The sequence below is a fragment of the Heliangelus exortis genome, chromosome 6, assembly GCF_036169615.1.
Source record: "Heliangelus exortis chromosome 6, bHelExo1.hap1, whole genome shotgun sequence".
Lineage (NCBI taxonomy): Eukaryota > Metazoa > Chordata > Aves > Apodiformes > Trochilidae > Heliangelus > Heliangelus exortis.
The window spans coordinates 17,389,495-17,416,223 of NC_092427.1; the positions used below are offsets into that span (position 1 = coordinate 17,389,495).

Consider the following 26,729-nt stretch of genomic DNA (forward strand, 5'->3'; position numbering starts at 1 on the left):
AGCCTGTATTTCAACTGCTGGATTATTTTTTTTTTAAAGCTTGCAAGCAAAAATGATGCCTCTCCTTTAAGACCAGTTGCTAGCACTTCTTTTTCTATGTTCTTCGTTTGGTTCTGGTTTCTTTTCCCCAGATTTTGTACATTTGTTTACAGTGACTTTAAATTAATATAAGGACTGGTTCTGGATTCCTACTGCGCAAGAAGTCAGTAACTCATGGGAAATTGTAGAACTGGGACCTCTATAAGCCAATTTTAAAATTAAAAAACAGAACAGAAAAATTTCTGTTGAGTCCTATGACCTTATTACAAAGCTGAAGCATCTATTCTCTACAAATGTAATGGACTGGTAGGCTTCTTTCTGAAACTTCTGTTTGGGAAAAACCCTGCTCTAGATCATGCAACAGGAACTTTAATTAAAGAAATGGTCCCACAGCACTAAACTAAGGAGCAAACATCTGTTTCAGCTGCAAAATTCTCTCCTCTAAAGAAGAAAATAATCCCTTCTTATGAGACTGAAGCAATTCCCCCCTCCCTTCTCCTATTTTCCTTTCATCTAAGAAAAACACCGTATTTCCTTGTCAGGCCGCAGGAGCCAGCGGTGAGGGAACTTGCGGGGTCTTCAGGGCCACCAGGCTGGAAGTCTCCAGGAACCGCACCATTCTCCTCATAAGAAGATGCGTGAGAAGGTCGTCCTCGACTTAACGCCAGCACCCCCTGGGACATCGGGGCGGCCCTTCGGATGTGAAGTGCCCGTGACGCCCCATTACACGACAGCCGGCAGCCGCCGGGGCTGCGGGGCTGCTCCCGCCTCTTCCCGCTTCGCCTGGCAACAGCCACAACAACCGCCATGGCAGCGGCGGCGGCTGAGGAGGAGGCAGCGGCGGCGGCGGTGGCGGGTGCTGGGGCGTCCCTCTCCCCGCAGAGTATCCTTCTTCCTGCGGAATATTTTCATCCTCCTCAACTAAAGCGGGCAGCTGGGGGGACAGCGGGGTGCACAGAGATCCCGCTGTCCCCAGCCTGGCTATGGGGATAGCGGCGTGGGCCGGTCTGTCCCCTCAGCGCCCCGGCTGTGCTCCGTGTGAACCCCCCAAATCCCACTGCTTGGGTGCTGCTTTTTCTGGGTTATTGTCCCCGGAGGCTAAAAAGGGCCAGGACGCTGCTTGTTTCTTGCATGGGCTGCAGGGTCTTTGACACTTGAGTGTGGTGTTCGTTTTCATTGCTGATGAAGCGTGGGGACCCCTGAGCGACCCTTAGGAAAAATGCGGGGGTTTTATCCTCCCATTGCTGATAGGGGCAGGCTAACCAAGAGTTAAAATTCTGAACTGGATGGAGGTCAGTTGTTGCTTCTTGTTTTAGTTTTAGTTGTTGATCAGTAAATGCAAAATATCTGCATATTGGCGGATATGACAAGGAGTGACAAAGCTTGACATTAAGTCCCAACCTGCTGTAAAAAGTGCTCCTTTAGTTTATCAGTGTCTGCCTAGATAACTGTAGGTTTTTGTAGTACTGGGTATTACCAAGATATAAAGATTATGGTACAATAACATTGATGTAATTTTACTTGCTGTAGCTTTTAGAGGAAAAAAAAAAGTTTGAATTATTTTCTCAGCTGAGTTGTAGCAAATTATGTTACTAGTCCATAGCTTTTAAACATATGCATTTTGATCAGACAACCCAAATTCTAGCATCAGATGACCCAAATTCTAGCATCAGACTAGATCTGTCTTCTCTTTTATGGCTGTGAGCTACCAAATTGAGCTTTGTTTTAGAGGTTAAATTAATCAGAGTATTAGACCATACTAGTACCTTATTTTTTCCTCCCCTGCTAGGATTAAAATGTAAGCCAATATAAAAATGAGTGAAAAATTTGCATCAGGGAGTTTGTGCTTCAAATTCTCCTGTCTCCTTGAAAACACACAACTGTTTTTACGCTGTGTGTGGTGCAGAAAAAAGCACTGCAGCATTACATTAAATAAAACAATGTTACTAAAAACCATCAACAGTGCTTTGTTGGGAAAATAAAATGGTTTTAAAACTGAATTCCTCTGTTTCATTGTGAACCTGCTTATGTTTTTCTAAAGGGAAAAAAGGGAAGAAAAAACCAAACAGAATTCTTAATGTAACATTTAGTCTGAGCACAATGTTCGCAATGATGCATTAGTTGAGACTATAATGGATTGCAAGGATGGTCAGGTCAGTAGAAAATTCAAGGAAAAAAGTGTTATTTGAAAGTGTTTTTTTTACCAACAATATGCTGCAGTAATATTTCTATCTAAATTGAAATATTTGATAAATGCAGAAAGAAATAGTCAAGGGAGAGAGGAGCATTTGTGGCTGATGCAAAAGATAGCTTAAAAAAAGTCTCTGGAAATAAATAAACATGGTGTGAAAAATCACAAGGTAGAGTGTTTCATTTAAATGTACTTTATTTAAACTAATTTTAAGTTGATAAATACTGTGCTATGAAGTAATGAAGAGACTCAGCAGTTCCAGAGAAATATGCAGATTTTTAATTTGTACACACAATTACTAAATATATATGGAAATTTTCCTGTTTCATTGAAAAAATGTTATACACAAATATTAACACTGCAAAAGCACAACTGTGCTTTTTGAAATCTCGTTCTTTAAAGACAGACTGTGTAGTCAGCTAGGTACTACTAAGATATCTTAATCTAACTAGAAAAGCAGTATTTAGAACATTTACCCTAACCTGTCAGCCAGTATTAGTCTTAACTCCCTGCTGCAAGCATCCCTCTTGCTTTTTAGAATAATGAAGGATACACATTCCTTCTGTTTTGCCTTCACATCTTGCTGCTGTTCCTTTTCCTGTGTAATCAGCAGTTCAGATGAACTTTCTGATTTGAAGGAACGAAGTTCAGGAAATAGTCTCATTAGGACCTCTAAACCTCTGTTTTGCTGGGGAGCAGGCAGACAGTTGAAACCTAGCTTAATATCCAAGTCTCTGATCAGTATCTCAAGTCTGTTGGATCAGGTCTTGAAAGTCTCGTTTCAGCATGAGCTGTTTTCAACTCTGTTCTCTTCCCTCAAGATGATATTCCACCCCACTTGGGTCCACCTAGGTGAGCAACGATGCATTCATTGAGCCACACAATATATTTGCCTTCTCATTAAAGTTAGAAGAGTTAATCCAGATCTCTTCTCGTGTGATAGCAAACATTCTTAGGCCTGCTACATTTAATAATCGGAGGTTCCTTCCTTCTTTTCCCTGTATGAAAGAAACTGTTTTTTTTAGACATCAGTTTCTGCGTTTTTAGACTTTAACATTCCAGAATGAGTCAAGTTGGGAAACGAAGCTTTTGTAGAGAGCAAAGTTTGAGAGACAGAGAGGTGGTGACTTGAATTTAAGTTCTGTGGTCCACATCTGCATGCGGTTAGGCAGTAATTTGGAAAGTAAATTTGTGGGCACATGTATAATTTGCTTGCAGATTTTTAAGAAGTATTCATGTCAGTTTCCTATCTATGTATACAATTTTTGTAGTAAGTGCAGTATAATTGGGCAGTTGGAGGTATGCAGATGTGCTTTCACTTGATTACTGAAAATTATGCCTTTGTATGCTCAATGACTCCCTTATTTGGTTCTTGTAGTTTAGAAAATGACGTCTCCAACTTTTATGTTAAACCTCACATTTCTCTAAAACGAATGGGTTATCCTTCTTAGGGACATGATCTTCAGCCTTCTTAATGGTTACAATTTCACTGATAGTTCTGTTGATTCCCTGATGCTGGGGTCATGAATGCAGCTAATACTTTTACATTTATATTGTACTGTGAGAACTGTAGCAAAAGGCCTTTTTTTTAGAAGAATAATTTACATTTGGCAGATTTGATGCAGAGATGGAAAATCATGTTGTTGTTTGTTTGTTGTTTGGTTTTTTTTTTTTTTTGGTTGGTTGGTTCTTTACATAGAAATTAGAATTTGATGTGAGTGAAGTACAGAATTGCCAGCTTTTCTTTGAAAGGTGATTTTTAGTTTACTCACATGGGTCATTTTTGGGCTAACTATTTTCCTGAGGAGCATCTTGTTGAAAACATTTTCATTATGCTTTTACAGACTATGAGGCTAGTAGATAAGAAATGTTTATTTGGGTTCAGTTTACACCATTTGTAGTTATTTTTAATGAAAGGTTTGACTCTAAAGCTTTTGGAGGAACTGCAGACAATTTCTAAATAAATATTTAAATTTTAAAAGTTCCTTATCTTTTATTGTAGCTGTGTTCTAATTATTAAAGGGTTTCTATCAGTTTCAGTAAGTGGTCCTCCAGTATTCAGTGTTTGATCTCTGATGCTAGTGTGTGAACTCATACCTCTGAATTTAATAAAAAAATTCCATTCTCTGACAGCATGAAGTTACTTGTGCTTAGAAGCATGAAGTCTGTGGAAGTCTCAGTACAGTCAGACGCCTGTGAAAACTGATGACTCTGTGAGAGCAGAACTTAGCTGATGTTTAACTCCCAACAGTGCTTGACTTCTTTGACACATCTGATGAGGCAAATTTTAATTGTGTTTAAACATGCTATGACACCTTTAAATCTGAGTACAAACATAGCTTTCACTGGAACTTGTCATGCTCACCTGAAGGCTGAAGAGAGTCTCAGAAGTGTGAAGTCTTGTGACACAAAGAACAAAGGTGAAGGTCGTCATAAGAGGTTTATAGGTGGCTGGTTTAGGATACATTTTTTTAAAGTTGGGATTCATGGATCAGATTTTTCAGACTTAACAAAATCTGCAGAAGATGCTGTGATGGACAACTCTGAAGATGATCAGTATGAAGAGGTTAATTCACTAAATTCATAATATTCTCATATATGTGGTAGAGTATTCCTGTTTCATTCTTTTGTTTTACTTCTTGAGTCACATAAAAAAGCCTAGGAGGAATGACACAAATCTTCTTTTATGAAATTTTATTATGTTGGGCATGTCTTTATTTTTCACGTGAAAATCTAGTATAAAAATGGAGGAAAACTTTGCATTTTCTTCTGCAGTAGTGCATCTCAACACGTTAGTTTTGTATTTTTGACCAAGATTTGAATGAAAATTGACAATGCTAAAATCTTACCTGTTTTGAAACTGAATGTGCCTGAAGGAAAGATGACAAGTTTTTAAGGCTGAACATGCTTAATGTTAAAGAAGTAGTGGAAATTCTTAATGTTCCTTAGGGATAACTGAAGTTATGTTTGGTTTACTGTGTGACTTTACATTCAAACTAAAAGTGAAGCAAGGAAGAATATTTTTAATCTCTTGATCTTTTCATAATGTTATTTTAGCTCACTGTTGATTGAAGTTTGAGTGGTAGAAAGCAATGTGCATTTAATTAAAGTGTTACCATTCCTTAAAACAAAAGAGTAACGTGTGCTTAAACTCAAATTGTCTTTGATTTTGTGCTTATGCTAATAGATTCTTGCCTCTTGACTCATTTTTTTGAAACTTCATTTTTTCCATTATTTTGAATCTGAAGTGATATTTTCAGCTTTTAGACAGAAAAACAGGAATAGAAAAAATGTTTTAATACACTTGCTAGTTTCTTTGGCAGCTTTCATAATCATTTACTGTATATTTTTTGAGGCTCAGGGACTCAGTTGTGTGATGCTAATTTGCTGGGAAAAAACAAGTGCTGCAATGAATTCTTTTGGTGGCCTAAGATAGAAGCACTGTTTTCTATGAATTAGTCCTGAATCAGTATCTAAGCTCTGAGCTGAGAAGCCTGTCTTCTTCACATGATAAACAATTGGAACACTTCTTAAGTTTTAGCTTTTAATCATGGCTAAAATGGGTTAAATCAGATAATAACCATATTCTGGTATAGATACTCAGTGATAATAATTTTGAAGTTGTTAAGAAGGTTTGCTGTTCATAGTAATTTGTATACCTAATTCCACAGTCAAGATGGAAATTCAATAGTAAATGCAAATCTTTTGCTTAAGAAAATAAATTATGTAGTGACATCACAGCTCAGGTGGGTATGCAAAACACAGAAGCTATTTGCCAAATGCAGATAATCTATTTAGAACCTGTGGATATTTATAGCATCTACAGTTTCTTTTACTCTCTTTATGTAGAAAGGTCGAGCAGAACCAGGAAAATATAAGAAAAGTGCTTATTTTCAAACTTCCTTCCTATGTAATTAGCACTAATTACAAAATGAAGAAGAAAAAAACCATAAGCAAATGAATGATGGTGGTATTTACTTTTTAAAGAAAAAATAAATTGGTATGTAGAAATTAAAGTGCTGTCTCTACAGGGATAGATAAGGATGTGTAGTTCAGATGTGTCAGGCTTTAACATAGGGCTAGCAATTAAATGAGTGACATTAACTTCTCTCCCTTCCCAGAAAGGGAATTCACAGCTTTAATGAAACAATCGTGATTAAAATGAAAAAGATTTCAAAGAAAACAATGAAATGTATGGAGATATATGCAAAACCAGTATCCCACCCCCACCAGCAATGCCCACATCACCACTGAGGCTGCAGAGGCAGGCCCTGGGAAAAGGCTGTGAAAAGACTGGTCTGTAAGGAGTTTGGTGAGGCACTTTTGCCAGCTGCAGTTTACATTATTGTTTGGATTCCAACAGGGAAATGAGGGTGATGGAGCTCTTAAGTATCATTTTCCTCAAGTCTGGAGGAGAATTCTCAGCTGATTCAAAATACAGCTGTCCTAGGCAATGCATTCTTTGGGTAGCAGTGATTCTGCCCACTGTTCCTGTTCTAGTCATCATTTGTCCTTTTCAGCCACAAGTTATAATTTTTTTTCTGTTGTTCTTGTTTTGAGAGATGAAGTAAAATAATTTATTTTTATACACAAGCAATAGGTTATTTTGCGTATGAAAGAAAATCCTTAGCTGATAGGGACTCCAGGAAAGGATGCAAAATTGCTGGAAAGTCACACACATAAAGCTGGCTGATGTACTTTCCTCAGTAGTTACAACTATGACACTTCAATTCCAGGATCTTTATCTTCTTATCAAAAGTGATAATCTGAAGTCACATTGACCTTTCATTTAAATTCTATGTGGGCCTGATTTATGATTTGTTCAATTGTGTTAAAAATCTTTGAACTCCCTGTTTTGTATTTTTTATTTGGTGTTAATCTTTCTTCACTGGACAGAATTTTTGGGGAGTATTATGAAAGCCCTTATTGTTAAGCTCTTAGCAGTTAACTTATTTTACTGGCCATATTTGCAATCCTTACACTCAAAATGTTTCCAAGATTTCAAAAAAAAAAATTTAACCAAGAAATATTTAACAAAGGGAAGATATTTTCAAGACTATATTTAGTGTCAGTTGATTTTTAAAGTCTTTTATATGAATATTAAATACTTTTAAAAATATGAAAGTATTTCCATTTAGATATTTCAACTTCTTTATAGTGATTATTTCAGTAATATAAATTCTATTTAAATATGGCAACATATTACTTTAATGAGATTCTTTTCAGTAGTTTTACTGGGAGTGGAAGTACTTTTATTCTGAAAGACTGAACTAGAAAATATGCTGATATGCTTATTTTAAATAATTTCCTTCAGGTTCCTGCAGATGATGAATTTAGTCCTCAGGAAGAGGATGAGGATCTATTAAAGGCTCTGCAGACTATTGAAGAGCAGGATGAAGATGCCCAAATTTTAGTAAGAACTTCTTAAACATTGTAACACTCTTTCTATAATCTGGCTGGCATTAGCATCTTAAAATATACACACACCATAATTTATTTTAATTATGAAATATCTGTGTGGAAATAATTGTTTCTTATTTTCTCAAAGTTCCTAAGGTTTTTGGTGTCACACCGTAAAAGACCAACTAAGTTTTCCTGTGTTTAAGGTTCCTTAGCTCTGTTTTGATTTATGTTCCATAAACAACCTGCTACTTCAAATGGATGTACTAAATATATAGATGCATTATGTAAAATCTATTAATGTTTTTAAAATGTGTCAGTAGAATTGATTTCTATCTGAGTTGGCTTAAAAGTTGGTGTGATCCCTGACACAGGAAAATAACTGCATATGCCTAAGACCCATGGAAGCTTCTGCTTGAGTACTTTGCTAGAAAAGATTATTCATATGTTGAAAATAAAGACCAGGCTGTTCTGTTATGCTAAATCATCATATTAATGATATTATCAATAATTTCACACTATCAGTTTTTTGAAACTACTTACATTTACAATTTGATTTTAAAAAAGTCATGTAACAGTTAAAAGTTACACTATGGGACTGCTATATTGCATTTGCCAAAATATAATTTGCTTGAATTTACTTGCTTATAAAAATCATGCTTCTCCTGTTGTGTTTCTAATATCACCCCTATCTTGTAGCCTCATCAGGAAGCTATCATCATAGGTTTTGTTTTGCAAAAGCAAGTGATTAATAATAAAAAAAGCAACCAAAAAACTCAAACCAAAACAAAACACAAAAAAATCCCCACAAAATTATGTGACTGATTCTTAGCATCAAAATGGAGAAAAAATTGCTGTAATCCCTTTGAAATCTGAATTAATTAAGGCCATCTCTTTGCTTTATCAGGTGTTGCAGTTGTTTATCATTTTTGGGGGGGGGACAGGAGGGGGTGTATTCTCAGACTGAAGAGTATTTTACTTTTTTCATGTGTCCTTGCATCTTGAAATCTCTCTTGGAGAGCTTAGAATCAAACTGGGTGCTGAGTGGGCTGCATGGGGTTGGGCGCAGGAAAGAAATTTGCAATGCAAAAGAAAGCTGTGAAATCGATTTTTATTCTTTTTCTCCATAGTAGGATTGCTCTGTTTTGTTTTGATTTTGTTTTCATCAACTGTGCTTGACCCATGAACTGATCTTATCTGAATAGCTGTCTGTGTTGATGGGACTGGAGGAGCTGCAGATGAAGCCTCTGTGCACCATCTGCATTCTGCTAACACTTGTAGCAATGTTGTCTGGCAGCTCCATATGGATGTTGAGAAGAATATGGAGAACTGATCTTTGTAAGACTTCCTAATACATCTAATGAAGGAGATGCAGTTCTGTCAGTCTTCCTATTGCATGCATCATTAAAAAAAAACATATGAGCCATTTTACTGGCACCTTAGACTTCTGCAGTTTTCATCAGGTGAGGTACTGATTTTCCCCATCAGTAGTTTTGAAGGTTTCTGTAGAGTGCAGGAGTATGAGAACCAACATTTTCTCTCTGGTCAGACAGAGTATCATCCATCAGTTTAAATAGATTGAAGTCTGTATCAAATTATGTCAGGTTCAGAATACTAGCCTAAATCAGATGATTTTTTAATTATTTCTCTGTAACCTTTTACAGACCTTTACATGAGAGGTATCAGTAATTACAGAGTTGATCAATAAAGACAAGGGTAATGTTCAGCTCTAGTAAATCTGTGACTTTAGATTACTTAAAAAATAGAAGGTATGGCAGTTACATTTATCTTGTAGGTTTAATAACAATTACCAAATTTTCATTTCAGGCTTCTCAGTCAGTTCTGACTTCTGAGAAATCAGTGTCTGAAATACCTGAATCAATGGAGGACTTCTTTTGCAATTTCCTGGTCAGAATGGGAATGCTCAGAAGCCTTAACTGCTTCCAAACTGAATGGTAAAGTATTTTAACTCATCATGTTACTTTGAGAATTAAGAAGTAGATGCTCAGGATTCAATTATTTCCAGTATTTCAGGTTATATTTCCAGAAAACTCTTCTGAGTGCAAGTCTTTCTTAAATACGTACATGTGTTTTACCAAACAAATACATTCATGTTGGGAATCAGGATGTGAACTGTTGTTTTAAAGATAGACTTTGAAGAAAGCTGACTCCAGGGATCCCCTAAACAGGTGCCTTTGAAGGACTGCATGCATTTCATCTAAGTCTAGATATTTAAAGCCTGAAGTGGCCACCTGATGCCTCTTCTGTGTCCAGAGAAGGGAAATACTTATTTTCAGGATGCAACTCACCAAAGTTAAGCCATCTCCTTTAAGGTGAAATTAATTAAATTACATTTTTTCAAGTATGTTGTGCTCTTCACTGACTACCTAGGAAAACTAGAAAATGGGTGCCTGCTTAAAAACTGAATGTTTCATAGTACAGAATATTTTCACCTTAGTTGTCAGAATATTTTCACCTCACTTGTTTAGGTATTTTTGGACATTAATCATAGGTACCTAGTATTTTGAAGCAGAATAATCACAAGTTTTCATACTTGGTGATTTTTTGTACATCACTCAACGTATGTCAAAGGGTGGTGAGACTCTGAAACAGATTGCCCAGTAAAGTGGATACCCCCTCTCTGAAACTGTTCATGGCCAGGTTGGATTAGGTCTCAAGCAACCTTTTTGAGGTGAGAGGCACCCCTGCCCATGCAGAGAGGTTGGAGAGATCATCTCTAGGGTCCCTTCCAACCTAAGTCATTCTATGATTATATGATAATATGGTTGGTTAGTAGTTGTGGTTTTTTTCTTTCTAAAATTTAATTCATGTAATAATCAGAGGAGTGAACTCTTGATTTCTTGTTATCTTCTTTTTTCCTAGCATTTAGAAGTTGTGGGCATTTTCTTCATACTTTGTGCATAAGTTCAAACATGCAGCTTTGTCTCAATGCTCCATTTCCCCTACTACTCTCTTCATACATGGAGTCCCAGGGGATGTGCACTATTGAATACTGATTCAGAATGATGTGCTAGGAGTGCTGCAGAGCTTGAGAGGAGAGATGGATTATTTTGGAGCAGAAGATACTTGTCATGAAGTTCTCTTGAAATACTTCCAGTTACAAACTTTCTTTAAATCAGCAAGTTACAGTGGAAAGATGCTGAGAAGTAGAAACACCTCCCTTTGAATGATCCTGTAGTCAGTCTTTAAACACAAGAGGTTCAGAGATATATTAATAAATTCTTTGATTTGAAAATTAGTGCAAGTGAAAAGTTAGAAACAGCTTATTTTTCTTACAAAAGACTTGAAGCTTTTAAATTTCTTTAGAAATATTCTCTGATGGGGAGTTATTGCTGTCGTTTGCTAGGCTCTGGTCTTATTAGTGTTGAGCTCACCAATCAGCCATTGCCTTTGGAATTAATATAATGATCTGGTTTATGAGAGCATAACACTGTGACTTAGAAAAGGAGCACTGTTAATTCTGTATTCTTTTTCAACAGAAGAACTGATAGCAGCAGCATTAAGGTTAAAGAAGTTTAACAGTTTTTATGGAAAAGATAATACTAGACAGACATAAATAGCAATCTTTTTATGAAACTACAGCTTTCTTTGAAGCACTTAGAGGCTGAATTTATCTCAGTAGCAAAATTAAAGTGCTTTTTAACAAAGCAAGGGCCAGTCTTAGCAGGCTCTATCTTGGAGATCCTTAGCTATATATGCATTTTTTCCTCTATCTGTAATATTTTTAATGTCAGTAGTATTACAAATGAGCTTAGCACGTCAGGATCTCTACTGTACTGAGATTTTTTCTACAGTAATACCTTATTTCAAAATGTTACATGTTGCCTTGAAAGATAATTTACAATATTAATGAGAGCAGATTAGTGTACTCAGGTTCCTCATTATGTATTGTGACGACACTTGCTCTCATGCTGTGGTGATCAAGTACTAATGGAATTTAAAATGAGAAATTAATTAATGCAGAAAAAAATTATCAAAAGGCTTGCTTTGAAATAATTGTCTGTCTGAGATGTAAAGGTCACTTAAATTGGACCAAAGTATCTGTGCTTTTTTTCAGAGTATGAGAAATGTTCTGCTACTCTATCCAGTTGTATAAAATGTCATTATTTGATTGTAATGTGATGTAATGAATAGTTTTATTACACTTGTAGTGATTACATAGGCAGTGGTTTTTTTGCACACGCATTTTTTCCTTCCTCTTATACTTTAAGTAACTTAGCATTAGACTTAAATTATTTTTAGAACATCTTAATTTACCATTAAATTTTCTGCTCCCTTAATATCCACGATTATTTACTGGTTTTGTTGCTTATTAAAGATACTGGATTGGCAGCTTTCAAGTATGAAATGCAAAGGCTGATCAGCTGTAAATTCTTTGTGTCTGACAGTCCTAATCCCAAAGAACTCACTGCTGCCAGCAGCATTTTGCCAGTCTGGTGAGCAGTTGAATCATTTGCTGTTCACAATCTAGTCCAATCTTCCTGCCATGAGCAGGGACAAGGGATGTGGCTTCAATAGTATTTTAGTAATGGTTTACTATGGGTTTTATCAAACTACTTAGATACTTAAAAAACAGGAATCACAGGCACAGACCCCCACGCCCCAGATGTGCTGAAGCCTAGATAGAGAAGGACCCTCAAAATTGTGCATTTTTTGGCATTCCCCAAACTTTTTCACACATGTACATGGCTTTTCCATGATTAGCTGCTTGCTAAGAACCGTTAGCTAGAAACTGAAATAAACAACCACAAAATGCAGGATGAAAAAGCCCTCAAGGATTTTGTGTATCAGTGAAGTACATGAAATACAAGCACTACCAGGGCTGTTTGTAAAACAAAGCTTGTTGCTACTCTGGCTGTCCTAGTGGCCTGCTATAAGATGTATCTTAAAAGACTCCAAATGCTGTTTTTCAATTCAGATAGTGCTTGCTACCTGTGTACAATGGGGTCAGGCCTGCAGAGCCCTGAAGGTCTGTAGCTGCACAGCTAAGAGAGTCAGAGGACCCCAGAATCCTGTCCATCCACAACCTGCTACTGAATTGCTTTAAAACTGCAGAGTATGAGAGATGTAAGTGACCTCAAGGTGACTGGGAGCAACATGTCACCAGGGTTAACAAGCCCAGAAAGCCAAATAAATCCTGGGCTGTATCACCAGCAGATCAAGGGAGGTGATTAACAGCATCACACTAGGACAGATTCAGTTTTTATATCAGAACTGGTTCAGAGCACCAAGTAACCCCAAGTTTGATTTGCAGGAAGAATACCTACTTCCTTGCCTAACAAGCATAACATAATAATACAAATTTTCTACTTAAGTGCCATAATAGGTGGGAGGAGTGCACTAGAGCAAAAAGATGCTTTATTTTTCTGTGCTCACTCATTTCTTAACCTTTTGTTGAAACTGTTTAAGAGGTTATCAGTTGGAATGATAATTTTCAGTAAGTTTTTGTAAAAGCTAAAACTTAAAATTTTCATCTCTGAATAGATATCTAAGTGAGTTATCCCTTGGTAAAGGATTATCCTGAGCTATGTATGAATTTATTGCACTGCCTCTCTGCCATCTGATTGATTTAGAACTGGTCAAAACTCACATTCAATGTAACGTATATAGTAACAAAATGTAAAATTTTTAGTCAGTCTGCACTGGGCTTGATTGTAAAATCATAGTTGACCTTCTGTTCCATAGGCTTCCAGATTCTTGGTTAATTTTAAATAACAGTTCAAGAATAATAGCCCAGTTGTTCAGAAAAGCTTAGCAAAATGCATGGAAGTAACTGCTTTATTTGCATCACAGTTCCCTTCTGTAATGAGAAGCAGTGAGCACAATAGCTGTTTGGCAGTTGCTTGATACCTATGAGTTCTGTAAGTTTTACAGGAAGAGGTTGATGGAAGATAATGAGACTTCACAATCCAACTTTGCTGTTTCATTTTCTATTCTATTTCTACTACATGCACAAAAGCCACCATTTTTGGTAGCTGTCTTAGACAAGGGCATATTGAGTTTATTGGTATTAATTGTATTTAATTAAAACTGTCTTTCAGAGGTCTTAGCTCTGCTGGAGGCTAAGTTCATCAATTATCCATCTCTGATGTATCTTTGTGCAGAAATATGATGGTTTTTCTGAGGAGTCGTTAAGGCATTCCTTGGAAAAAAATTTCTGGCAAATAAAGGAGCATGTGGCAGTGTGCTCATTTGCAATCAGGAGTGCCCTTATTTTCAGTATCTCTGATAGGAATTGTACCTGCTTATCAGTCAATGTTTATTTAAATTAAAAAAAAAAAAAAAAAGAAAAAATGACAGCTTTTTTTTTCAGTAATAAAGCCTGTTCCTACTGTAATTTGCTTAAGAAAGCAAAGTGATGAATGAATGAATTTTGCTTTGGACATTTTCAGTTTAATTTTTTAATTTTTTTGGAGCATATTAAGTAAGAGTTGCTTGTCAAACAAGAGTCCATTATTCTTCAAACAGTTTTTGTTTCTGCAGCATGTTACTGATCTTGGAATGCTGCGTTTACTGTCTTCAACTTTTAGATCTGCTGTTTGTATCCAAGTGCAGGGGCTAGCATTTAGTATAATATTTATATGTAACTACTGCTCTTCTTTTCATAGTTCCTTATTACTTCAGAAAGAAATGGCACAGGTTCAATTTATTTTTTTCCTTGAAAAAGGCAAATAATGCTCAGATTATTCCTTCTGGTGAGTACCCACCCAGAACATGTTCAGCTGCAGTCAAGATCAGCAGGGAAGAAGGTTTTGGGCTCGTTGTCTTTTTTTTGATGTAGAATCACAGAATCAGCCAGGTTGGAAAGAACCTCTGAGATCATCAAGTCCAACCCTTGATCGACTACCACTGTGGTTCCCAGACCATGGCACTGAGTGTCACATTCAGTCTCTTCTTAAAAACCTCCAGAAATGGAGAATCCAGCCCTTCCCTGGGCAGCCCATTCCAATGCCTGATCACCCTCTCTGTAAAGAAATTCTCCTTCTGTCTAACCTAAACCTCCCCTGGCAGAGCTTAGGACCATGCCCTCTTGTCTTACTGAGAGCTGCCTTGGAGAAGAGACCAACCCCCCCCTGGCTACAACCTCCTTTTATAAATTACTCACAGCTCCACTGAACTGGTGTGTGCCTGCAATAGCACACAATGTCTTTGTCTTCAATGGGTCTATAAAAAGTTGGTACCAACTGAAGTTCTTTCTCTTCTGTCTTCCGGGACAGAAGTAAATGAAGAAATTGGTGTTTCGTACATACGTGTGCTGCATTCTGGAATAGTCCCTGCAGTGTCTGCTTGCACACAAGCATCTTATGCTTGTAAATGTAAACTTGCATCTTGATGTCTTTTGAAATACTTCGACAAATACTGATAGCTTATAATCATTCTTTGAATAAGCATATTTCTGCAGAAGTATTTATTTTGTGTGGTGTTAGTCACAAATTTTTCATCTAACTTAGTTTTTCTGAATTCTTTCTAATATCACTGCTCTCTTTGCATTGAAGCCACTCGGGTACTTTAAGCTGCTCCGTAGTAAAATGGCTTTAAATTATGCCTATACTATTATACTATACTATATATAGTATAATATACTATTATAGTAGTGTGGATGCCTGTGTCTTTTTTACTGGCTGTTAAAGTATTCTTAGAAATATTTGACATCCTATCAAAAGATGGATAGTCCTAAAAGGTGTGAGACTGACTAAGCAGACCTTATTTCAAGGGGCTACTGAGATTGCTACACAACACTACCTGCTGCTCCAGATTCCCTCTTACTTCTCAAAATGCAGTTTAGTCTGCATTAGTGCCTATTTAACTAAAGCAGCCTTTAGGCTTCTGCATCATGGAATCGTGTTTACTGAGTGGCTGGTAAAATAGGTAAATATTGGTAAATATAATTAAATAAGGTGAGGGCAACATAAGCAAACAAGAAGGAATGAAGCAATTCCCCTAGGTGAGCTCTGTATTCCATGTTGAAGAGTTAATAGAATCCATGTTATCCTCAGCTTTGTCATCTTTGAGTCACCAGAAAAGACAATAATCTTGCATATATTTGAGCATATGAGATAAAAAGCACCGTGAGTATAGACATGCTATTTGAACAAGATTTTTTTGTCTTTTATTTAAAGTATTTGGAAGAAAGGAAGGAAAAGAACAGTTTTTAAACTGAAGTACTGTGTTAGGACATCTTTCTTGACTTTTATGAACAAGAATATATTTCAGAATGAAAAGCACTAAAATATAACAGTGGTGGAATGGCATTGTTGCTAATTGTTAGTGATCATAAAAAGTGAATGCCTTGAGATGGTAAATGCTGTGAGTATAGTTAGGGTAAATGCTAGCGTGAGAAGGGAGGTATCAGTGAAGTGAGAAAAGGGAAGCATGGAATAAAGTATCTATTTCTCTGCTACTAGGTATGAACTCATACAGAGAGGAATGTTCACTGCCAAAGATACTGGATTGGTTCCAGCTGTGTATTCCCACAACGAGCAACTTGAGGCTGAGAATCTGCATTTGAGAAAAGATTTGGAAAAATATCAACTTGCTGCAAAGTATGTTCTTTGGTCTTAATGGAACTACTGTATGTGCCATATATATAAATTGTTAGGTAATATAAACCCAAATACTTAATGTAAGTAACAAATTCTTGTTTGTTGTGCTGGTTTTGCATTTTTTTACTTCCTGGTGGCATTTATAATTAAGGTTCAGTTTTCTCTGAGCTCTGTTAGAATCTTAATTTCTTTTATTTGTATTAAACAGGCTATAGAAAATAATTTCCAATATTCACTATTCTCAACAAATTACTACAAAGAATCATGAGTCCAGAATGTGTCGAACTAGAAAATAAATGGTTCTGTGTGCTTTGTATTAAAATACAGTACTATACATTACAGCTACCACATAACATCAGTGTGGGAAAAAAAACCACTACATTTATCTTTTTTTTTTTTTTTTTTTTTTTTTTTTTAATAATGCAAAAAATCTATTACCATGGCCCTGGTGGTAACTGGTTTGTCATTGTAAATTACCATCATTGATTTATGCTTGTGTGTACATTGTAGAAGCTGATTTTACAAGTCAGCTGTACTTCAGTCCTAAGAAAGCTAAGACAGTCTATACAATGGAGTGATGCAATAATGAACTACATGTACCATAGTCTTTTTTTGAAGAATGGCACATCTGGATATTTGTGTTCACTGAGAATGTACCCTGAGACCTGCTAATGTCCTCACTGCCATTTTGCCAGTGCTAAATTTTAAAATACAGAGCTGCAAAAAAGTTACCTTCATCACTTTGATTTTCCAGATTGCTCAAGCTTCTAATTTTCATTTAGATTGTTTATATAGAAAAATAGCTACTCAGATCGTAAGTAATTATTGCTGCTCATAATAGCTATGATCAAATTATTTTCCAATCCTAATGTTTTATTACAGTTTAAATTAACTAATTGGCCATAGACTAATAGTTACATAAACAGCTGTAATGATCAAGTCAATTGCACAGTCTAAATATACTTTTGCACTAGTAGATGGGCCATATAGAAAAACATTCCTTTGTTTTCATCTGCAGCTTCTTTGGACAACGGATAGTTAGGGATTGTCTCTCCTTGAGCAAGAGAGTAAGAAGCAGTAATGCATAGTAAAAGAGGGAAAGAAAATCTGGTCCTTCTGATATTCATTATCATCAATGGTAATTTTAATAGGCTTTCCTCTTTTACAGTGCAGTACAAGTAGTTGTGGAACTTGGTTTGTGCTAATGGTCACTACTTCATTTTTGAACCTTTTTATTTCAAATAACCTTCAAAGTTTTCATTTATACTGTTAGAAGTTCAGCACTTCTGAGAAATTCATTTAGCCTACTTTGGTTTGAGTAAATTATGAAGTGAAACAGAACTGTTTCTGGAATAGTGTGTGAAACTGAGCATATTTGCTCTACGTACCATGAGTGACAGTGTTCTTGTGTGACTTTTGGATAAACTCTGATCATAATTATACTAAAGCCATTTACTGCACTGACAGCATTTTTGATTGTTCAAACATTCAATAACTGTAGTCTGTACCCTTGCTATGATATAGCATATATTCTAGCAGGAGCTAACACTACCTGGAGGACAATAGGAGTTTTCAAGTGTTTTGAGAGAATTCACCAGCTTACACTGAAAACAGAATGCCTAATAGCACTGAAGAAATGTGGATGTGACTGGTTGGAAATCAAGGATTTGTGAGCAAAGAAAGTCTCATATTTTGCTCTTTGGATTAGCCAGAGAACTTTTCTTGTGAGATACAGTGCTGTGAAGCATATTTGAGAAAAGCTTTTAATTGCATTTGTTATTTCTGAGCTTAGTACTCTTGACAACCATATTACAAAAAATATGTTATTTGGACTTAGGCATTATGGGGGCCCAGGGTAAATTACTGTAAACCAATCGTCTCCTGCTTTAATGTTGTTTAGCAATTGATAGAAGAGAATCAGTGTCTAAAATCTAACTGTGACTGTAGTTTGGGTATTTTTTCATATAGTATTTACATGATTGCATGGCAAGCAGGTGGGCAAGTAGAGTAGATTTGCAGGCTGTTGGTCACATTTTGCAGTGGTCTTTTGTTATCTAAAGTGAAAATAAAAATCAGATTCACTCCCTGTATACAATTACTATGTATTTTTATTATGTTGTCCCATGTCTGAAGGCATCTTGACATGCAGCAAAATCCCTGAATGCATATATTAAAAGAAATAAATATAATTATTTTACTCCCAAGCTACTGATAGTTATGACTTTAAAGTTTAGGTACACTCATAGTCTTTATTTAAATTATTTCTAAAACCAAAGATTGTGTTGTGATAGAAATCAAAACTGATTTTACATTGGTTTACTATATGACACAAGTTCAAGTATAACTTAAGTGAGCTCCCTTTCTCTTTCTTCTATCTTTAAGGCTACAGCTAAGCTCTGATTGATTAGTAAGGGATAGTCTGTTATCTGCTGCAATATTTCTCAAGTGGAAGCAGAGTTATTCTTTCCAACATGCAATAAAAATTTAAAACCAACATGTCTGAACATTGCTAACTCTTAGGGCAGAGTAGTTCAGTTTAAGCCATTGTCTTCCGTGATGATTTGTGTTGTTGAAACATTTAATATTCTAGTAATATTTGCCTGAGTTAAATAATAGCTTGTAATTTCACAGGAATATTAAACTCTGCCTTTCTGGTGATGTAAAATAGCTTGAGTCCTATATATTTTGTGTTTTCTTATGGCCAGACCCTTTGTATTGTGTTTGGGTTTGACCATGTAGGTAGACAACATAATAATACATCAGGTTTAAGATCATTTTGATCACAGGGACTGCTAACTGTGATATTTTAAGTTACTTAAGGAATCTGTTGGGCAGATGGAATCAAAGTTGCAAATGGCTTTTGCCTGAGGTTAGTAGTGATGTTCACAAACATCAGTTGGGAAGTTTAAGTATTTGCAGGGATCTTTCTGTCCTGACTTTTGGAAGCATTCTTAAAAATATATACCCAGTTTACAGCTACAGTAACAGTCTATATATAAGGCAGTCCTGGAAATCGTATTTACTGTTGCTGTTAGTGCTATTACCAGCAAGAAAACCTTCTATTTCTGTGCCAAAATCCATTCCTGCACATACTCCTCAACTTATACAATGAAAAAAATAAAGTGCACACTTTTTGTATTGTGCACTGTATTTAAATGCATTTAATTACACAGTAATTTAGTAGTATCCTTGCTACTGATTGTCATAGAAACCAGATAGAATAAAAGCATGCAAGTATACTTTTTTAAAACTGTATTTCAATTTAAGTTTTAGGGATACAGCTTGAAGCATTTGGGGAATAAAGGACAGCAGGAACAGGGCATGTTACTCACTTTGAAAATCCCTACTTGATGATATTGGACCTTGCTCTCTTCTGCTATTTTAATCACACTGGTTGCTTGAGAAAAGTTGAAATGGTGAGGCCGCAGTCTTTGAAATATCTTAATTAAAAGAAATGGATGTTGGCTTTGCTGTGGCTGTAGCAATATCTCAGAACAAGCCATCTGGTTTGCTTTGAAGGAGCAGGTTTTGTATTCAGGATCTCACGGTAGGTCTGATTTAGCAAGTGGTGTCACGATGGAGTTGTTTCCCAAATTGTCCTGAGACCACTGATTCCTTTACCTCTCAAATCTTTAGCTTTGCATAGGAGCTTGAGCAGAATCATAATCTGTGCCTTGTCTCCCAATAGCAATACTCCTGTTACATTTCTTTCACAACTTCTCTTATTTGTGCACATGGGTACACAAAGCTACATGAATGCCCATAGCTCCTTTGAGCTTTTCACAGTGTTACTGCAGGGGCAGCCCTCCCTCTTTTCATTTCCCTGTCAGCTTTTTCTCAGCTTTGACTGATGTAAGTGGCTTTAATTCACTGTGCTTTCCTGCAGAACTGCCTAGCTACTCCTGCTACAAGCAACAACTCACATAGAAATGTATGCATATAAATATGATAGTTTGTATAGGTAATAGATATAGCAAATGCATATACAGTCATTATAAATTATTTTTACAGTTAAATAAAAAGCACTGGCTGTTACAGGTCTTCTTTCTGGACATGTGATTTTGGCATACTCCACTGTCATCGTTGTTTTCCTAACTCTCCAACTTCCATTGGAGAGGAAATGAGCTTTATTTTTGCAAAGAATAAATATCTAGTTTCTGTGCAGGTAATTGCAAGCATCCTTTGCAATTAAACAATTCATCCTACTAATGTTTCCTGTCAAACCCGTATCACTAAAGGCAAGGAGAAAATGTGCAGAATAAATACAGAGTGTTTTCTTTTATGTTTTTGTGGAGCAGAGTATGTCAGTGTCCCATGAACTGTGTGTAGAATGCAGTTAGAGAATAACAGATTATAACTATGCTTGCAATTAATTTTGAAATTGATCCTTTTTGCTTCCTACTGTCACGTAAAGGAAACACTTGAGAACATGCTGCAGACATGATTGAATATGGCCTAATAATTTTCTAGTACAGTTTTATCCCAAAGCTCTCTAAATCCATCTATTTGCAAGGCAACACTAGTTACACTTTTCTATGTGCCCTTCTAGTGTGTACCAAATGCAATGTAGATGTTAGAAAATCAGTATTGCAATAAATTTTCTAATCACCTATTATTTGGGTGTCTGCCTTCAGAAGACCCTTTGTTCTTAAAGTAAGGTTGATGTCTGAGATGTATAATGATAGAATCTCTATGAATTCTATGTAAAGGAGTTGAGGAAAAGTTATGGTGAAGAGTACCCATGGTTTTGTACATCAGCTGGCAGCAAAATGACCTCAATAGTACATGGCCTTTTTCACAGGGCATACTACCAAAAGTTTTTAACTTGGATAGAGTAGGCAAGTGATCTGAAAACTAGTTTTATGTGTATGAGCATTTAATAGGAAGAGACTAATACTTCTCTCTTACATTGTCAAAGCAAAGCAAAAGAAGCTTTCTTAAAAATTCAGCAAGAATGCAACTTCCATCGAATGCATCATAAGCGAGTGGCCCAGGAGAAAGACAGGCTTATTTGTGACATTAAAAGGTAAAAAAATATTTTAATTCTCATATGTGTACCATTAAAGATAACATCTTCAATTATTGCCTGGTAATGAGATAACAGTGAGCATAGCACCTTTGCATATGTGTTTCTCATAGCTTATCTTTTCTGTCTTTTTACGTCTTGAACTTCCTATATGAAATTTGCTCTGTTGCTTTGGTTGAAAATAAGCCAAAACTAGTCCTTTAGCACTGAGTTATAATAGTTAATTTTTTAATATTTAACTCTCTCCTTTTGTTATTCTGGAACTCTGCAAGTTTACTATTAACTGTAAACTATTAACTGCTCCTTTCTCTCCACGAGTGGAACTTTTACACTGTCCATCTGAAGATCACTGAGCCAGGTGAAGGAGTTTAGAATCTCTTCTTTGCACTTTTATACCAGAACATGTTTTAAAATAACATTAGGGAGTGGCTTAGATCTGCAGCTCCCTATAAGTCTCAGAATTTCGGCTTGTCAGTATTGATGTCAATGAATGCATGTCTAGCAAGTACATGTGCTATGTCTTTAATCTTGATATCCATGGCCTCTATTGCAGGACCACAGTATTTGCTGATCCATCCACTGTGTCGTCTTTTTGCAAAGTGCAGTGGTTTTGAAGCTTAGTGTCCTGTGTTTCTCTTGAGAGATTAAATATCTGACTTTTAGGTGGCCTGAAGAATTAAACTGCTTAAGAATTCTAAATATAATGTGCAGTGAAGAATGTAAGAAATAGTAATTGTATTATGACTCTTGTCTAGATTATGATCTTACTTGGTAGACAGATAATAGCTGCAATTCTTTGTTCCAACAAAATATCATCCATCTGCAAGAAAACAGAAATGAACAAAAATTAATGTGCAATTTTTGTGTGAAGGATTAACAGCATATCAAAACTGGACGGATTGTTTTAAAAGATGCGTCTAAACAAACTGAAACCTCTTGTTGATTTGATTTCTTCTTTGTTTGTTTGTTTTCTTGCAGTATTCTGGTTGGATGGTTACATACAAAATGCATTTGTCTCTTCTTTGTTCATCTTTTTGCAGCACTTTTATTCTTTGATTCAGGGATGAAAAAGTTACACAGCCACAAGTACATGCATTAACTCATCTTTGAGGACTCTTTTCCCCTTTTCTTGCTCACAGGCTGAAGGCACATTATGAATCATATGAACCAGTGCTGAAGCAGTTAACTGAAAAATACAAGACTACACTGAGGCAGAAAATGTTAATTAGTTTGGAGAGAGACAGAGCAGTTGGGCAGGTAAAACTACAGCCAACAACCACTTGCAAAGCTGTAAGGAATGTTTGTGGGTTTTCCTTTGGTTAATTACATAGGATATTTCTGTTAAAGGAACTCCCTTATGCAGTAGTTTGAAGCAGAATATGTTAGGGAGTTTTATGTTATTTGGTGAAATGTTGATATAGAAAGTACATGAAACTCAGTGCCAGGGAGTAGCTTTCAGTCTGTATGTGCTGAGGACTGCTTTATGTAAGTCAGCAGTGTGCAGAACCTGCTACACTTTTAGTATCAGCAGCTTGAGGGAAGGTGTGGTATTTCCACAGACTGATACACTTCCATCTATGCATTTACACATTTATTACTTTCATTTTCTTTAATACTATTTATTTTATTTTTTCTTAAATATAACCATGAATGTCATACTAGTTTAGGGAAAAAAATTAAGATATTAGAGGCAGATTTTCTGTCTTGTGGGTGGAATAGCAGGGTAGTATTTTACTCCTGTATTAAAATACTACTCATGTAGTATTTTACTGCCTGATGTGTAGATTGGTATACGTGATATTCTGCTCCTTTAACAGAAGGTACTTTAAGCACAGATAAGATGGATGAAGAAAAGAAAATTAAATTGCATGTGTGTAACCAGTAAGTTGTTTCTTCAAAAAAGGAGGAATAAAAGAAAGGAAAAAAAACCTTTAAAAATGCATTATATTCCATCAGTAGCATCAATTTATGTGGCTAACATGGAAGGTATTCACAGTGTTTGCACTTCCTTCTCATAGGCCTCATCTCTCACTTCCTCTCCCGCCAATTTTAAACAGGTCACCTGGGAGCCACTGAGGAGTATATTTGAAATGTCAATAAGTAAAAGAAAATGCCCTGTAGAAAAAAAAAGTTACTGTCTAGAAGTAGCTATGCTGACTCAGAAGTGCAGAGCATAGACCAGTTCCAGCGTTGTAAAATTTCAGGAACACATCTAAGACCTCTCCAACTGAAGCATTCTAGAGTGATGGCTTTGTAATGCCAAATTTTGTGGCATTTCCTCGTGACAAAGCTGTGTGTCATATTATGCCATTAAGTTTAAGATCAGTGCAGTGGTAGCAGTGGCTAACAGTTGATGTTGTGGTAACAGTCCTAGCATTCTGTGCATTGTTCTAAGAGATTTGTGCAAATATTTTGAGAGATTATGGATGGCTTGTGTTTTTTACTACATTGTTTCACTGGGCCATTCAGAAATCTTGGATTAGGGGTGATGTTTATAATTTAGTGAAAATAATAACAAAATAAAAAAATTATAGATGGGATTTATTACTTAAATATGCAAGCATAAATTCTGTGTGTTGTGAACATACAGTTGAAAAGCAATGTTGTCATATTACCTCTTCTTGTTCTCTCCTCTTTTCAAAATCAGGTTAGAAGTTTGCAAGCCAGATTACAAATTTTAGAGTCCGTATGTGGTATTCACATTCCTGTGACAAAAGGTAAAATATTCCCATCACCAAGCTCAGACTGGTTATGGGCTTTTTATTTTTATGGTGCATTTCAAAATCTAGTATAACAGTAAATAAAAAATACTTGCACTATAAGCATTTTATCACTATAATAATTTTATTCTTATTAAATAATTTTATCAATTATTTATTGTCCTGGTGGCAAAGTGGAATATGTGAGAAACTATGGAGGGACTTTTTGGGCATCTAGTTTGTGTCTGATTTTTTTTTTTTTTTTTTTTTCGTGAGTGTTCCTTTTCAGGTCACTGTAGAAATCTCTGTGATGGTCTGGAAACACTTTGAAAAATCTGATGTTACAAAATCAATTCAGCCTCTTACTGTACCATCTCTCATTTTTACAAGAGGTTGCTAAGATTATGATACCTGCTAGAATAATGTCTTTATCTGGATGGTACACTACTGCCCTGGTGCTTTGAATAAATGCATGATTCTCAAATTATTTTTCTCACTCCATCAGAAAAAAAACCTAGCACCTCTGATTTCCCAATTAATAAAGCCCCTGCTATCACATTCTTTCTGTGTGTCATTCCCACCAATAATTTTTAGCCTATTTTCCAATATCAGCTACATCTGACACTGAGATAACTCTCAAATAATCTAGGTTCCTATAAGTGTCCTGAAAATAGATGAAAAAATGAAGAAGCAAACAGTGAACTCTGCTCTCTTTGCTGACAGGGTATTCACATGAGAAGGGGATCTTGCCCTTGCCTTAGTGATGCACAGAACTCCAGTCAGAGGTGGCAGTTGATTTGACATTGCAGAACTTGAAATTTCTCAGCCACCCTGTGACCAGGGATTAGATATTATACAGTTTTCTTATAATTTGTAAAAACAACAGCTGCTTATTTATTACCCAGTTATATTCAAAAGTTGAACTCAATGAGTGTCTTTACTCATGGCTGAATTAACACATTGCTAAGACTGTTAGCTGTGCTTTTCCTTCCCTTGATCTGATGTAATTGCTGCTAAAAGGTCACGCAAAAAGAAATTTAAAATGCACCAGTTAAAGTACTTAAACCTGGTTTTCCCCATTTGATCTACCATGCAATCAGAATAGAGAATCTTTAAACCCAGGCTGTTGACAGCATAGTACAAATGCAACAGTTCTTTAGAATTTGTCCTTTTTAAAAAAATAATTACTGACTTTGAAAGCCCTTCAGCTATCATAGCTATCTTTATTTGTGTATATTTCAAAAGCACTGACAAACTAAATTTGCTAATGTTGCTCTGTGAGCAACATGCTCTTGGGTGATACTAGTCACTAAGTGAGTAGAATATGAACATTCTATTTAATATGTAGATATGTAGTCTGAATCTTTCATAATGCATTTCTACATTCTTCTTGTTATAACAGGCTGTTTTGCAGGGTTTTTTCCTTTTTTTTTTTTTTTTTTTTCAAACAGAATTCTTTTAGATGTAAAGGATGCATCCTGTCTCTCCTTAATGTTGCCTGTAGACCAGGCAGTTTCACTTTTCACCTCTTCTTTCACAGTTTATTTTGTAGCCTTCTCATCATTCTTATTGCTCTGTTGTAGATGGTCCACTTGACGCCTGAAGAGCTGTGGTCAAAGTGAACACAATACTGCACCCAGTTAAATGCCAGCTGAACAAAGCAGGACCAATATTCCATATCATCCCCCAAATATTCCTGATTCACTCTGCAGTATGGTGTTCAGCTCTTCTGCAATGTCTTGTCATTGTTGACTCATGCCAAGCTTGTTTTATTTAGGAAACTCTGGAGCCCATTCTAAATAAAAGCTGTTTGATCAACTGTTTCTTATTCTATATTTTTACACTTGATAATTTTTTTAAAGGTGGAGTTGTGTACCTTTCCTTCCATTGCATGTTATTTCTTTAGATCACATCTCCAGTATGTTAAGTTTTGAATTGTACTCCTGTCCTCAACTGCACTTGCAGTTCACTTGGTCTGCAAGTTCAGTCAGCATATTTTCTGTTCCACTTTCCAGATCATTAATGGCAACATAACTTGGCAAAGGCCTATTCAATGTCTGCAAATTTCCACAGAAATTTCCAATAATTTAGGAAGGTTCCTGTCAGGCCAGGTTTCCACAGCTGCTAATTGGAATGATCTGTGGGACAGTATCCAAAACCTTATTAAAAACACAAGAGCCCTTGTATCTTAAGAATAAGATAAAGCTACAACATTAAATGCTCCTCTTCTATCCATGAGACCCCTTATCCTGTTACAGGTGCAGTTTAGACTGGTTTAAAGCATTTTTTTCCATCTAAGTCTATTTTCCTGGTTTCATCCAGATGTTCACTAAAATTTCATTTATTCATTACAAATTTCTTTGGGAGTTTAAGTTATATGTTCTAGGCTATAATTTTTTAGCTTTTACTTTTTATCTCATTTGCAATAAAGACATTAAAATTTCCATTCTCTAGACTACAGTCTTATATCTTTGTAACTGGTGTTAATTTTCATAGCTATCTGTCTGGAGTTTTACTGTACCAGTGAAGGACTGTAGAAATAAATATTCCCAGTACTATCTGTCAGTCATCTTCTGAATATGTAATGTCACCTACTGAATATGTAATCTGTGTTTTCTAACTATTTTGGGACCTCATATTTCTAATTCTGTGCTCATTTATATTCAAACTCAATAATCTGATTAAGCAATCATTTGATTTTAGCTTCCCTTCTGTGTAAGAGCACAGAACCAGTAGTTTTAAATTTGCTGTGCTTTCATCCATAGAACTGGAGAAACTTGGGTTCTATACATGTACACGTGGGATGTTCC

At 36.0% G+C, this 26,729-nt stretch overlaps 1 protein-coding gene across 1 annotated transcript; it reads left to right on the forward strand.

Annotated features, from left to right (window-relative positions):
* Positions 1–621: 621 nt before the first annotated feature.
* SPAG16 (sperm associated antigen 16) lies at positions 622–25,737 on the forward strand. Its single transcript, XM_071746904.1, has 9 exons — positions 622–922; positions 4,753–4,796; positions 7,545–7,643; positions 9,458–9,585; positions 16,057–16,194; positions 21,113–21,220; positions 22,360–22,477; positions 23,868–23,937; positions 25,503–25,737. The coding sequence occupies exons 1-9, from the start codon at positions 847–849 to the stop codon at positions 25,520–25,522; spliced, it is 801 nt and encodes a 266-aa protein (XP_071603005.1). The 5' UTR covers positions 622–846; the 3' UTR covers positions 25,523–25,737.
* The last annotated feature ends 992 nt before the right edge of the window (positions 25,738–26,729 follow it).